Raw genomic sequence first — 14,870 nt, forward strand, 5'->3', positions numbered from 1 at the left:
TGTTGTGTCCTGGTGGTCAGGTTTGATTTTGGGCCTCCTAGTGCTTGAACTTGATACTGTATAGGTTGACCCTGTTTTAGTGTGGTTGGGGCATCCTCCCAATATCTGCTTGGTTTTAAAAACAGATTATGGTTGGGTGTAGAACCATCATCTGGCCTGGGGCAACCTTCAATGTATCAGGTTACTTTGTATCCCCTGTCTTAGTGGCACTGACGGTGTGCCAGATGACGGGAGTGTGCCAGATTATATATCTGTTGGTCAGGTATAATTGGAGTTTGCTTATTACTCTTTGTGGTGTTTCTAGAGCTGTATAGTACTGAGTTTTAAGTTCCGGTACAAGTTCCTTTACCCTGTTGGCAATCATGGTTGAACTTGAACTTAAACAGAAGAAGATGCAATTTTCTAATGTGGAGGAGAACTGTATAGAGTGTGGGCATAAGAGAAAGGTATGTGTATGATTTGTCCTGTGTTTCTTTTTGTTTCTTTGGTAATGCCATTTCCATACTGTATACAGGTAATTTGTTGTTTTGGGCTAGTCATATTCGCTTGGTTTTTGGGCCTGCTTAATCTATGGTACAGGCAGGGTTAAGTGGTGGAGGCTTAGCTTTGTTCTGTTTTAAATTCAGTATCGTTTGTTGCATTTTGTCGCGGCAAATATATGATGAAATTCCCCTTCTAAGCAACTGCTCATTGGTTTGTGGGGATGTTTGCTGGGTGTTTGCTTTGACTACAACAGCTTCTGAACTTTTCAAAGCTTCCATTGCCAGCAGCTTGCCATCTATAAATGGGATTGACAAGGACATTTTTCATAGTAAATTATGCTGTTAAATTTGGCTTAGATACTACAGGAGATTTAGGTTTGGGTTGGATGGATTGAATGAAAATATCATACCACCCTGGGGACTAACTGTTGCTGCTGCATGGGGGCTACCACTATTCATGTTGTCTAATGTCTATGGAACTACAGATTAAAGTATCATTGGTCAAATTATGCGAGTAACATTCCGATGTCAAGTGAATAACACCCCAGAAATAAATCTTTAATGAATATCATTGGAAGAACACAAACCAAGGAGACTTAGCAGCTGCATTAGGTCAGTACATTGAAATAGGAAGATATTAGTATATCATGTGACAGAGTAACTACATGTGCATGGGCCATCTGAGACAAAAAAAGGTAGCGTCTCAACAACTTCAAAGTACTGTGGTTGGTTACATACTTAAGAAATCCAAAATAAGTAATGTTCATCCCTGTCCAAACTTACAAATTCAGAAAATGGAATTTCAGAGTCAGACTTTTGCATGGTGCACAACCAACACAGTAAAAAGCTCATTTTTCCAACCACGTACCACAGACAAAAAGGCAAAAATACACAATAGGTCTACAGAAACCCAATACATTTCATGCAGGCCTGAGGTCTACGAACTCTTGTTCTCTTAGTGTTATGCACCAAGAAATAAGAGTAAGTACAAAAGAAAACTACACAATATTTTCAATTGATTAATACCAAACTAATGAAACTATCCAAGGGAAGTACAAAAAACTTAATGTTCACTGTATGTTGAAAGTATTTGTATTTGTAAGTATGAAATACCAGCTAATTTTCCTTCCGTGTTTTTCAGGTGCTTGAGGAGATAGAAGCTGAAGAGCGTGATGAGGAGGATGAGATGGGGATGCTGGATGAGAACAGCAATGGTGTGGAGGAGGAGGAGGATGTGGGAGGGGGGCAGGATGAGGCAGCAACAGCAGGAGCTGATACTGGGGAAACTGCAGGGGATGAATCTGCAGAAAATGTTCAAACAGGTAAATACTCCACATACATGTACATGTACCTCTTAGGTACCAGTAATAGTCACTCAAGAAGCATATTACAATGCAAGGATGAAAAGTTTTCTTAATCTTTTGAAATATTATGTCAAGGCAACTGAAAGGTATTAAGAAATCAGATATAGAATATCAATGATAAATAATAAACTATAACCTTGAATGCCAGCTTACCTTGCAGCTGTATTTAGTACCATTACGTCAATGTTACAACAAAGTGTTGACTGAAGAAATCACTAAAATGATGTTTTATTCTACCTAATACCAAAAACTAGTTGGTATTATGTTGTGTGGTTTGGATGGCATTGAGTGCCAGCAAACTTTGCATTAGTTTCCTTATGTCAGGGTTACAATCAAATGTTAAAACCACTAAAAGAATGTTGAATGCTACTTCATGCTGCACTCCAGGTGCTGTCGTGCTGTACGGTGTGGATGACCTTGAGCGGCAGCTGACCTTGCAGCTGCGCAGGTTCCGCCAGGAACAGCAGGCGCAGCAGAGACAGCTGGAGGAACAGCTGCAGCGCAGGCGGCAGGAGGAGGACAGCTGGCGGATGGAACAGGAGCAGCGCAGCAGGAAGAGGGATGCAGAGTTTCACAAACAACAGGAACAGCTGGAGAAACACAAAGAAGTATGTAAAAGTTCTTTGGCGCATGTATTTGTGTTTAGACAATATAGAATGGGGAAAGCATAGGAAAAACAATGGGAATGGTAGGTAGGGCAGGAGCAGAAGGGGCACAGCAAGCAGAGAGACACAGAGTTTCACAAACAGCAGGAACAGCTGGAGAAACACAAACAAGTACGTAAAAGCCCTTAAATTGGTACTATGTTTGTACTCTCCAAGTAGAGGGTTGGCTCGGAATGTTTTTTGAGGTTTTTTATCAGACTTTCTATTTTGTACTATTTTCTTTATGTCTGGACAAAAAAAAAGGCTGGGGTGGCAGGTTAACTTTGAACACAGCCGTTTTCCAAGGCCAGGCAGTCAGACAAAAGTTAAAACCTGAAACCTAAGGCAATTTTCCTTCAAGTTTGTTCCAAAGAGACTCATTTACTAGAAGGTTGTGCAATGTAATTGTTTGAGACAAAATAGCAGGTAACAAGTCTTGACAGTATTAATGGTGTGCTCTTAATCACTGTAATCAGGAGGAACAAGCCAAGCTCGATGCTCAGCTGCAGGAGGAGGAGAGGAGGAAAGATGAGTTGCTACGGCAACAGGAACAGCAGATACAGCAGCTGTCCCAACAAACTGCCGAGGAAAAAGCTGCATTCTACAAACAACAGGTCGGTTCTGGCAAGGAGCTTTTATATCTGTATAAAAGCTCCTTGGTTCTGGTTTGATAGAAGTAACAGTTACTGTATTTATTTAATGTTTTACTATTTTTAAACTATCAATCTGGCTGCAAGATTTTTCACATTCTCAGACATATTTGTAGTCTTGATACATAATAGTATTAATACATATGTATGGTGACTGTTAATTTCTGTGTTTTGATAGTGGATTTACGGGAGTGAGTGACTGTGTGTGTGCACGTGTTTGACACTGTGAGCTGCCTCGGCCTATTACATTAGTATTTCTTTTTTGTCAAACTAAGTTGCGCCAAGCAAAATCAGGTTGCGCTATGTGAGTGCGCAAGTGGGTATTTTGCATGCTGTATATGTGTATCATAATTTAGTGTCTTACTAATCATTTTGTACTATAAATTCATTTTTTCTCAGGAAGAGGAAAATAAGCGTTTGGAGACACAAAAACAGAAATCTGCAGCAAAGATACAGGCCGCATTCAAGAGCTACAAGTAAGTGTATTACTTTTTTCTAAATTGTCATCCATTCATTCTTCTTACCTGTGAGTGTATCATACAACTTTGAAAAGGCAATAGATTCTTCTCCTTATGTGCTTAGTAATTGTATGATGATAGTGTAGAATTCATCGCCCTGTTGCCTAACCTGTGCACTAAAAAATTAGTGCTAAATACTTACCTTAGCCACTTTTATTTTTAGTCATTTAATGGGAAGACCTGACAGAAAATGTACTCAATTTTGTATAGTGAAGCTGTAGTCACACATGTTGTGTAATTTTTTTATTTTTTTCCATGTATGTTGTGTCCATTAACGACCACTGCGGTCACGGGTCTTGAGAGAGAGATGGAGAGGGAGAGAGTCTATGATATCATTTTGTTGTCTACTTATCTGATTACAGAGTGAGGAAAATCCATGGTCCAGTCTTGAAGGAAAAACGAGAAAACAGGAAAAAGTCCTGGGCTTTGAACAGGCAACTGGAGATAGAGAAACACAAAAAGGAAGAAGAGTTGAAACAAAGACTGGATGAACAAGAAAGAAAAAGAAAGGAAGATGAGAAGAGAAAAGAAGAAGAGAGGAAAAAGCAGGAGGAAGAAGAAAGAAGAAGAAAGGACCAAGAGGAGAAGGAAAGAATAGAGGAAGAAAGAAAAAGACAGGAAGAGGAAAAGAGAAGAATTGAGGAAGAAGCAAAAAGGAAACAGGAGGAGGAAGAGAGAAGAAAAAAGGAAGAAGAAAGGAAAAAGGAAGAGGAAATAAAGAGAAGGGAAGAAGAGGAAAGGAAAAGGCAAGAGGAAGAAAAGAAGAAACTGGAAGAGAAGAAAAGAGAAGAGGAAGCAGAAAGGAAGGAAAAAGAGGAACAACTCCGCAGAATACAAGAGGAAGAAGAAAAAAGGAAATTGGAAGAAGAGCAAGAAAAGAGAAGGCAAGAGGAAGAACAGAAGAGATTGGAAGAAGAAGCAAAGATAAGAAAGGAAGCTGAAGAAAAACTAAAGACTATAGAAAATGTGGAAACTAATGATCCTGGACAGCTAAATAATAAATTGAAGGGAAATTCAAAAGACAATTCTCATGTAGAGAGAACAGTACTTACACAAGAGGACATGACGGCCATTGCTGACGACCTTGAAAGAAGACGTCTCCAGTGGATGGAGTCGTGTCGGCCGTGGAGTCAGGTTTCCGCAGAGTTGAAGCGAAGGAAACCCAAGAAAGGTGGGAGGGGGGCGGCCAAACATGCCTCCGCTAAGAACCTACCAGAACTGACGGCTGAACAGTTACTGAAGGCATCAAAGCCAGGAACACCACTGGACAAGGTAAGCACTAGTGACACAGTCACATGCTTAACTTTCTTTTGTTTTGATTTATGTCTAATATCATTGTGATTTTTCTGTTGCAGGGCTGTCTCCAGCTTGAAAAATTGTTTCCGCCCCACTCATTTTTTTTTTAAATTTGAGTACCTTTTGTTGATTTTCCTTGTTAGATGTGTCATTGTAAGGTCATGAATTTCAATGGTTTCATATTTATTTATTTATTTCATACACACAAACCCACACGAGCAGGAGGCCGCAGTCCTCCTAAATTGAGTGCGATTTGTTACAATATGGTCTCAATAAAAACATGGCATAGACATACAAATGCAGGTTACAATGATCGGCAAGTTAACAACCGGAAGGCCAGCACGAGACCCAGTAACATTACTGAGCAGTAGAGTCATTGAACAGTCTGACAGCTGTGTGCACGAAGGACCCTCTCAGTCTTTCAGTTCTTGCTCATGAAGTTGAATTTTTTTCCATCCCCCAGATGGGATGTTAAATGGAGGTCCCGTGTTTGAAGAGAACCACCCCTCAAGCACGTTAAAGAACCCACCGCACTTATGAAAAAGAGTCGTCATAACAGGTGTTACTTATTGTTTCCCATCAGGTTGAGGAGGTGAATATTGCGGGTCTGACAGGGTGCAGCCTGTCCCGCCTGTCGGAGTGTCCAGGTCTCCTCTCCATCTCTGTTAACCAGTGTGAAGCTCAGGTAATATAAGGCTCTGGGTGCAGTGATTTTCCTTAAAGTTAAATGCTTGCACACAAATGTCATGGCTTGCTAGCTGTCTACTAGTTGTCTCATGATCAGTATTAACCCAGGACAGCCATCAAGCCCCCCATCTACATTTGTATGTACAGGCCCATGTAGAAATAATATTGCCAACCAACTACTCCTTGAATTTCTACATCTAATTCTGTTATTCATATACATCTATATGTTAGGTTTGAGTTTGTAATTTAACAGAGTCTGTAAATTTATAGTTGTTCTCTTAAAACACAGTCAAAATTTTGTTGCATCTTGTCAAAGATTTGAGTGCAATGAATAGATGGGAACTTAGCATTTATAAATGATAGACCCTAACACATGCAACTACATTAGCCTAATGAGAGTCTGTCCCTTCAGGTAAAATGACCAAGTCTCCAAATCCCAATCTAGATCTGTACCCTAAACATATATAATTTTTATAGCCAAGGAAAAAACATGTTGATGCATATTTCTGTCCTCAGGTATTGTATGGTGTTCAGAGGTTCACCAGCTTACAGCACATCAACGTGAGCCAGAACCGGTTGACTGTGCTGGTTTGTTCCGGTTGTGCCAGTCTGAACCGCCTTCTGGCAGCACACAACCAGCTGTCCTCCATACAGGGGCTCGACGGGTGCAACGACCTACAGGTCCTTGACCTCAGCCACAACAAGATCACAAGAATAGGTCAGACTCTGAGAGCCTTTATGCAATTGCGTTTTAGGGTTGAAGCTTATGTGATTAAAGAAAACTTCAGTAGAGAAGTAAAAAGATGTACAATGTGAAAGAAATATGTGCATTATTTTGTAAAGGCTATTTCAGGAAAGATTAGTAAATGGCAAGGAAAAAATTGATACCATCATGGAATGATAGGCGTGTGTCTCTGCAAGCATGATACTGTAGCTCTAGAAGGCCTGGATAAATTGTCTTGATATTTGATATGTGGGTAGTTCTTAGAATCTCAAAATGATTAGATTTGGGGACCCTAGAGGATTGGTATGGTAATATTATATAAAAGCAGAACATTTAGTTTTTATATCTTGTACTCTGGACAAGCTATGGTCACGATTTTGGTTGATAGACAGCTCTTGTTGTTCGGAAGAAGTGACACATGTTTGTGCTCTCTAGTGTTTTTTGTATGTATGACTTTGCAGGGCAGTTGCAGACTTAAAAAGAGGATGAATGAATTTTCATGATTTTTTACCTGTATAGGTGACTATAATGAAGACGGGATATATGACGGTATGTTTCTGTAACAGGTGGCCTAGACAGCTGTGTGCACCTGCAGCACCTGGACCTGAATGGAATTTTCATGAATTTTGACAGAAATATTTATTGACACGACAAAAGTACAGTGACTTTTGTAAGGTCTATAACAACTACTTACAGCTAAACACTAAAACAGACATATATGGATTTCTACAAGTATGAGTGTAATGGTACAGTTTGTATGTTTCTCTGACAGGTGGCCTAGACAGCTGTGTGCACCTGCAGCATCTGGACCTGTCCCACAACCAGCTGATCAGCCTGCGGGGGCTGCAGCTGGTCCCCACCCTCCTGCACCTGGACGCCTCTCACAACCACCTGTCGGCCGCAGAACACCTGCAGGACTGTGGACTGCTGCAGCATCTTAACCTGGCAAGCAATACTCTGACTAAGGTGAGAAGACAATCTCTTTGCTATTTCTTGATGAAGGTGAGAAGACAGATAGTACATGTGTGCCCCCTTGTGGTTTCTAGAAGTTTTGCAGGACTGCACACTGCTGGCCAGTAACATGCTGACTAAGGTAAGCTTGTGAGAGCCCCCTTGTGATCTTTGAAAGTTTTGCAGGGCTGTGGGCTACTGCAGCATCTAAACTTGGCCAGCAACACTCTCTAACTTAGGTGAGAAGACAGACAATACATGTGTGCCCCCTTGTGGTCATTAGAAGTTTTGCAGCACTGTTTGCAGCATTTAAAACTAGCGGAGATGAATGTTGTACAGTATGATGTAACTTTTCCATACAATGTATATGTTTTCAGCCTCCAAGTCTAAACAACCATGTCCTTCTGCGAAGCCTGGTGCTGGATGACAACAGCATCTCCAGTCTGGATGTGCTGTCTACTGCCTGGCTGCCACTGCTGTCACTGCTGTCAGTCAAACAGAACAGGTCAGTAGTGGTACATTTTGGTACATGTAGTTACTGTAGAAGTATCCAGTAGCCTGGTGCTGGATGACAACAGCATATCCAGTCTGGACAGCCTCTAAAAAGCTATGGATAGTATGGGACTACGGTAAATGAAGTTCACAGAAGTGTCATTTTGTGGTTGTTGCGGTGACCTGTTTACCACAAACCGCAAACAGCTGGGAAATTTGTTGTTCTGTATTCTGCCTGCCTACCCTCTTGTCTAAGCACTGCAAAAAGTCATGCAGGACAGTACTATTCATTGTACAGTAATATGATGTATTGGAAGCACTTGCTCTGTCATTTGTTGTACCCTTGCTAAGTTACTAGTGGTTTTTGACTGGCTGTCTGTAAGGGTACATGACTGGTGTTTTCATTACTGTAGCTTTTGTGGCTATACCCTTATCGTGAACTTGAAACCACCATGAGCATTCCATTTCAATACTACGAAATGAAATCACCTCAAACTCAAATGCATTTACAGTGCCTTTTTCTTACCTGTAGCCTGACTCAGGTGAGTTCCTTGTGCCACCTGATCCTGCTGGAGCACCTGGACGTGAGCTGCAACCAGCTGGAAGATGTGTCAGGTGTCGCAGGTGGCGTGTCCGCCTGTGGCCGGCTGCACACGCTGAACGTGGCAGGGAACCCTCTGACTGAGGATCAAAGTTACAGGTAAAACTAAAGTCTTTTTTTTTAATCTATTTTATTCCAAAAGTATCATAAATGATGGTTCAGACAACACAAAACAAACAATGATAATAATTTCATTGACGTAACTATGTGGCGAGATGGTCTCATGGTTATTGTTCACTGTCAGTAACTTGTTAAGAAATAGATTCTCAAGCTTCTGGGTTCAAATCCCTGGGTTTAAAAGCCCTCATATTGTGCCCCTAGGAAAGGCACTTGTAATGAGTACCTAGCTTTGGTTAGGGGCATCCTCTCTACCAGGTACTGGAAACTAAGCAAAAAAAAACCATTATGACACAGTTACTGTAAATATCATTTTGAGGTTTAGAATAAGATACGCTAATACATGTATGCCAATAGTACAATTAAGTCTGCCATTTAAATGTTTTGGCACTGTTAATATCCTGCATTTGACAACTTTTTTTTGTTAAACCAGATCTGACCTAGTGGCAGCTATACCGAGCCTGTGTCAGCTGGATGGTGAGGAGATACAGCAGAGAAGTAGTGCAGCAAGAGCCACGGAACTCCCATTTGTGAGGATGTGCCTCAACCAAAGAACACAGTTGGACAACATGAGCCACAGACATGATGCAAAACTCAAGTAAGATATTTTTAAAGATGGGATTATATGTTAGTGGTGTGGTGTTGGCATAACAGTTAGGATGTTTGGGTTCAAATTCCCTGATACTTCACCCATGTTGTGCCCTTGGGAAAAGCACAAGTTTGCAAAGAGTATCATCATAACTTTAGATAATGAATGAAAACTTTGCTTTACTGGATTCATTGCACAATAGTTATCCGACAGGCCAGACACTTTAAATAAAAGTCATTCATTTGTTTACTCATTCAGTTGTTCAATTCATTCACTCACTCACTCACTCACTCACTCACTCACTCACTCACTCACTCACTCACTCACTCACTCACTCACTCACTCACTCACTCACTCACTCACTCATATCTTTGCTTTGTTTGTTGTAACCCTCACAGGGAAGCTGAACAGTCAGGTGATGTGAGGAGCTGCTTGGCAGTTCAGCACGCACATCATGAGGAGTGCTACCAGCTGGCCGTGGAGCACAGATATGCTCACGAGTATGGAGAAATGGACTCATCCGGAGAAACGGCCTCATCCAGAGCAGCGCTCTCAGGGAAAGACACAGGGGTACAGGATCTTGGTCAAACAACAGGCAACAAGAAACCACAGTTAGATAAAGTTCCTCCAGTGGCAAATGTGGTCACTGATAGCAGAACTCAAAGTGCCACATCTGTTGGTAGAATTACAGCAAAACATGAAGAAGACTCTACTCAGAGGGTTGCAGGAAAAGTTGTCACTACTTCAGGTGGAAGAACGTCTACAGGTGCTAGCTCCTTGCAGCAGGACTCTTCAGGGGCTTTGAAAAGGTGAGAAGAGATCAATTAGGTACAAAATGCAAGAAGTATCGTGCTTGGTATTTAGTTATATTTGTCATTGGTCTACATGTTCTTGTGTGACTTAAATACATGACAATTGTATCTGTGTATTTCGTGTCAGTGTTGCAGCTACGAGGATCCAGGCAGTGTGGAGAGGGTACACAGTGAGGCAGGACATCAGACTAGAGACTAACACTATTCAGGAGGCTGTTTGTGTGACTGATATCTGTGTGTTTCCTCAGTGTTGCAGCTGTAAGGATCCAGTCTGTGTGGAGAGGGTACAGTGTGAGGCGGGACATCAGACAGCACACCCAGGAATGGCTGGAGGCTAACACCATTCAGGAAGCTGCTACAAAAATCCAGGTAACTTAGTAAACAATCTTACAATAGGTCGATGTAGGTTAGACATCCAGGTAATAAGATAAGCCAAAAAATAGTTACTCAAGCAACTGGATATGGTTTTGGAAACGGTCAGACGTTTCGGATAGAATCCACTATCCTTCGTCAGTGACAGTGACACAGTGTCACCACAACAAAAAGGCTCATTCTTTGTGTATGCAATATACAAACTGCAAATGCCTTATGCCAGATACATGTAAGTGATGATGATGACTCTACAAGTTTTGCATAGTAAAGTTTTGTTTTATGTTAGTCCTTTCATGTGAGATTCCCATGCACAATTTTACAAAAACTAAAAAGGTAACACCCTCAGTTGTGGTTGTAAGAAATAATAATGTGTACACATGCTGTGATATTATGAATGGAATCTAGGAAGAGTAGACTGGATAAGATTAGGTTCAATCTAGTCCACTGGATCTCTCTCTGGATATCTATTAAAACACCAACCATCTCCTGGCTGTGTGGAGAGGCCACAGTTTTAACATTTACAGTATGCAGTCTTGCACTTAAATGTGAGATTCCTGTGCACAGTTTGGTGGCTGAGACTAAAAGCCCTAACCCCTACCGCCCAGGCTGTATGGAGAGGCCACAGACTGAGACTGCGGCTGAAGCGAGCCCTGCAGGCTGCCAGATGGGAGGATGATGATGATATCGATGATGATGATGATGAGTTTGGAGAAGTGGACCTGTCCTCGTTTGACCTGCAGGCTGCCGAGCTGGACCAGGCCTGGGCGCCCCCACAAACACCCACCCTGCCTACAAGGTCACCCCCACAAACACCCACCCTGCCTACAAGGTCAGCTTCACATTCTGTTGTTATACACCCACAAACACCCACCCTGTCTTCAAGGTCAGTCACACAAACACCCACCCTGCCTACAAGGTCAGTCATACACCCACCCTGCCTACAAGGTCACCCCCACAAACACCCACCCTACCTACAAGGTCAGTCATACACCCACCCTGCCTACAAGGTCACCCCCACAAACACCCACCCTGCCTACAAGGTCAGTCATACACCCACCCTGCCTACAAGGTCAGTCGCACAAACACCCACCCTGCCTACAAGGTCAGCTTCACATTCTGTTGTTATACACCCACAGGGCTTGAAATACTGGGTGCATGTGCACCCTGGTGCACCCAAAATTGGAGCTGTGCACCCAATTATTTTCTGTGGGTGCACTAGTGCACCCAAATATTTTCTTAGGTTTATGTATGTAAAGATATCAAAGTATACTAGTATACATCATATTCTTGACATCTAATCATTAGAAAGATAATAAGAATGTCTGTCATGGTACATGGTTGATATTAGGTTATTACTTAAATTTAAGTGGTGCACCCAAAAATTAATACATTTACAATGTGTCTTAAAAGTTTTCAGTGGCCTCGAGTTGCTAGCCTTGCTGATCCCTGGTATTTCTGCCTATAGCTAGGTGTAGGTGTTGTGTCCTTGGGAAAGGCAATTGGACTCAGGAATACCCTAAGTCCGTTTTTTTGTGTCAACTTAAGCCAACACAGATGGACTTTAAAGTTAATCCTTTAATTTCGCGGGGTTAGCATAGAAAAGTTGTACATGGATCTCAGAACTGAACATTAAACATGTGCATTATACATGTACGTAATTATGTTGATTGCCACAGAAATGTGTATCTCACAGTCAACAGTCAAAATGTACAACTGTATTTTCTCCTACCCAGACATGCTGTTCTTGGCTCAGCGTCATCCAAGCATCAGGACAGAGCACAGCCTGTATGGGACACCCGTCAGGCGTGGCAGGGGGCCCCCAACCCTCCCCCTCCCAGCCCCAAACACCCCCTCCCCCCTGTCAAACCCCCCAGCAGGGCGAGCAGTGCCTCCTCCCAACACCACCCAACCCCTCCGACCAGCAGGTAAGAGTCAGAAAACTTAGAGAAAAAAACAGTAGGAAGAATTCATTTATAGGTTTAGGACATCATGTTGAGCTTGGAGCCCTTTATATCCAGACTTGTCAATGAGTGAATTGCCTTATCCTCTTCACTCCCTTTGGTGGAGCATAAGGCACTGACAAACTTCCTCCAGTCCTTCTATATAGTGATTTACATCATTCACCCGGACGAGACCTGGTGCATCCCCGTCTTGTATGCAGCTATTCGAAAGGGTATGTCAGTCCCGTAAGGCGGTATAACCCCGTCGTGTGTAAGCATGTCGACCAATGATGATGATGATCATTCATTCATTCATTAAATTGACGAATACAGTAACTGTTACTTTCATGCTTCTGTCCATACTTTCTGCTTGTATATGTCTTGACAATGACCACCATATCATCTTAAAATGTACAAGAACTATGTACATTCATTCTAAATGAATTGGTATGGCCTGATGAAGTTGTTGCAGACTGGACAGTGTGATCAGTACAAAGAGTGAACAGCTGACAGAGGAGTAATAATTGAATGAAGACCTTTATTGTACATACATACCCACTGGGTTAATAATGAAGCCCTTGTTGTTTTCCAGACTGGGCAGTGTGATCAGCACGAAGAGTGAACAGCTGACGGAGGAGTGGGGGTTCAAGTCAGGCACCACGGCCGAGCTCATGATGAAGAGAGCTCGCAGGATGAAGGCACGCAAGAAGAAAACTTTAGGTCAGTCTTAAGAAGACAACATCATGATGATAGATATAGGATACTACACGGTAGAATATAACAGCTCCTATGGTGTTGTCTTCCATAGGAACTATCCAAACTTACTTACTTTGGGGTATTTGTTCATTATGAGTTAGTGAATGACTTTGACATTGGCGTAACGGCAACGTGTTTGAACCCAGAGGTTCCGGGTTCAAATCCTGTCACGTCACCAGCCGCGTGCCCAATGGGCAAGGCACTAACACAGACGTCGGATCTGAAGAATTTTTTTTTGGAGTGAAGCTTTTTAACACCATTACAATAAAACTATAATTTTTCTCCATTTGCAGACCCCCATCAGAGGCTGGCCTTGCAGCGTAAGCTGGCAGAGAAGGAAGCCCCGCCTACTGTCCGGGCTCCTCCCAGGAGACAGCCCAACAGGGTCGACTACTTCAGAGGTGAGAGAATAAGATATCCATTCACCTTAGAGCAGGGCTCTAGCCAGCATCCGTTTTTCCGTCAATTGACGGAAATTTGCTGCGTGTGACAGAAATTTTTTAAAACCAATCCGTCAACCTTGATGGACAAAAACTCTTGGTGGAAGCTACAGGCAGCTTGGGGACGCTGTCCACGGTCGGAAAGCCACACACTGTTTGTTTAATGCTATTGTTATGGTTGTTGACTTAGTGTGTCTGCGAACTTTCGCATACGATAATCTCATTAAAAAAACGTTTTTCAAGGTCTCAGTTCCATCTTTCTAACTTAATTTTTGCTGTTTTCACAACAATGGGAATTGGCTGACGGAAAAAAAATTTCGAGCTGGCTAGAGCCCTGCCTTAGAGTTAGACCTCCAACCTCTGCCTTCAACCCTTAACGACTTGGCACAGATGCAGGATTTCATGTTTGACAATATGTTGTGCTATGTATACAATATTGTATTGTGTGTATGTACTATTTTGTATGTGTACCCAGGGTAGTGCTTAGTCCCTGATGGGAGCTTACCCTGCTAAAAGAACACAGATGAATAAAATAAATACAATAAAATAAGATAGACAGTATGCAACATGAACTGGATGTAACATGATACAAAAAACAACATTGATGGGCATCTCCTTAACTTGTAGAGAACTTAATAAGAGAAAAACAGCTACATGTAGAGAGGCATAGCAAGATTAGTTCTTATTTCACACAGCATTGAATTTCTTAAAAATTACCTCCATTCCACTAGGATGGCGACCTTGCTGCAACCTTGAGTGATTTGACAGAGTGCCCAACAAATTACATACTATTAGATGAGATACAAATCTCTTAACGCTTCTTCTGATTTATTGTCTTTTCAGGGACACTGTTACAATTTGCATAATTTTCCAATCATGTATGACGTCAAGGATTGCATAAATCCAAGTTAGGTAACAGCAAGAACACAGTCAAGTGGAATGGCCTTAATTAGGACACGAGCAGGATTTCAGCTTGGCAGAATCCTTCTTCTGCTTTTTAGTTCCATAAGTGTTTACAAGGACACAAGATTACAGTAATGAAGGCAAAGAATACATTTTGTCCCTGAAAAAGTGTAGTTACTCGAAGTTTACGTCAGACTTGGTCCAATTTTCTAATTCTACCCTTCAATTTGTCCAATTGGTTTAGTCCACGCATAATTGCAACACTGATTTGGTACAAAAGTGTTTGTAATGCAGTCAGCAAGACAAAAATTGACTAATACACTGTAAATGACAACTATCTTGTAGTTCTTTCCAAAACTGCACGCTTTCCAATTTTCAAATTGTACCCTCAATGTGGTCCGACTGGTTCCAAGCTTGCAAGGTCAGGAAGACGGCTTTGTTCGTTTGTCCCATAGCCTTATGCTGACTCAACAGGCTTTTAGTCCCCTGGCGGCGCCTATCTCCTCTCCGAGAGGAAGACGGCTATGCCCAG

General features: G+C 42.0%; 1 protein-coding gene across 1 annotated transcript in view; it reads left to right on the forward strand.

Annotated features, from left to right (window-relative positions):
• Window positions 1-1,445: 1,445 nt before the first annotated feature.
• The window catches only part of LOC118417476 (leucine-rich repeat and IQ domain-containing protein 1-like), a gene marked incomplete in the record, with an annotated part of 15,690 nt that continues 2,265 nt past the window's right edge, over window positions 1,446-14,870 (forward strand). Inside the window, 18 exon segments of the mRNA XM_035823042.1 lie at window positions 1,446-1,463; window positions 1,624-1,804; window positions 2,234-2,454; window positions 2,967-3,104; window positions 3,540-3,616; window positions 4,021-4,930; window positions 5,538-5,639; window positions 6,158-6,359; window positions 7,138-7,331; window positions 7,694-7,821; window positions 8,341-8,508; window positions 8,960-9,124; window positions 9,514-9,924; window positions 10,176-10,296; window positions 10,905-11,095; window positions 12,033-12,224; window positions 12,832-12,959; window positions 13,289-13,396. Coding sequence (XP_035678935.1) covers window positions 1,446-1,463; window positions 1,624-1,804; window positions 2,234-2,454; window positions 2,967-3,104; window positions 3,540-3,616; window positions 4,021-4,930; window positions 5,538-5,639; window positions 6,158-6,359; window positions 7,138-7,331; window positions 7,694-7,821; window positions 8,341-8,508; window positions 8,960-9,124; window positions 9,514-9,924; window positions 10,176-10,296; window positions 10,905-11,095; window positions 12,033-12,224; window positions 12,832-12,959; window positions 13,289-13,396 — 3,655 coding nt within the window.

Source organism: Branchiostoma floridae, chromosome 6 (assembly GCF_000003815.2).
Source record: "Branchiostoma floridae strain S238N-H82 chromosome 6, Bfl_VNyyK, whole genome shotgun sequence".
NCBI classification, from domain to species: Eukaryota; Metazoa; Chordata; class Leptocardii; order Amphioxiformes; family Branchiostomatidae; genus Branchiostoma; species Branchiostoma floridae.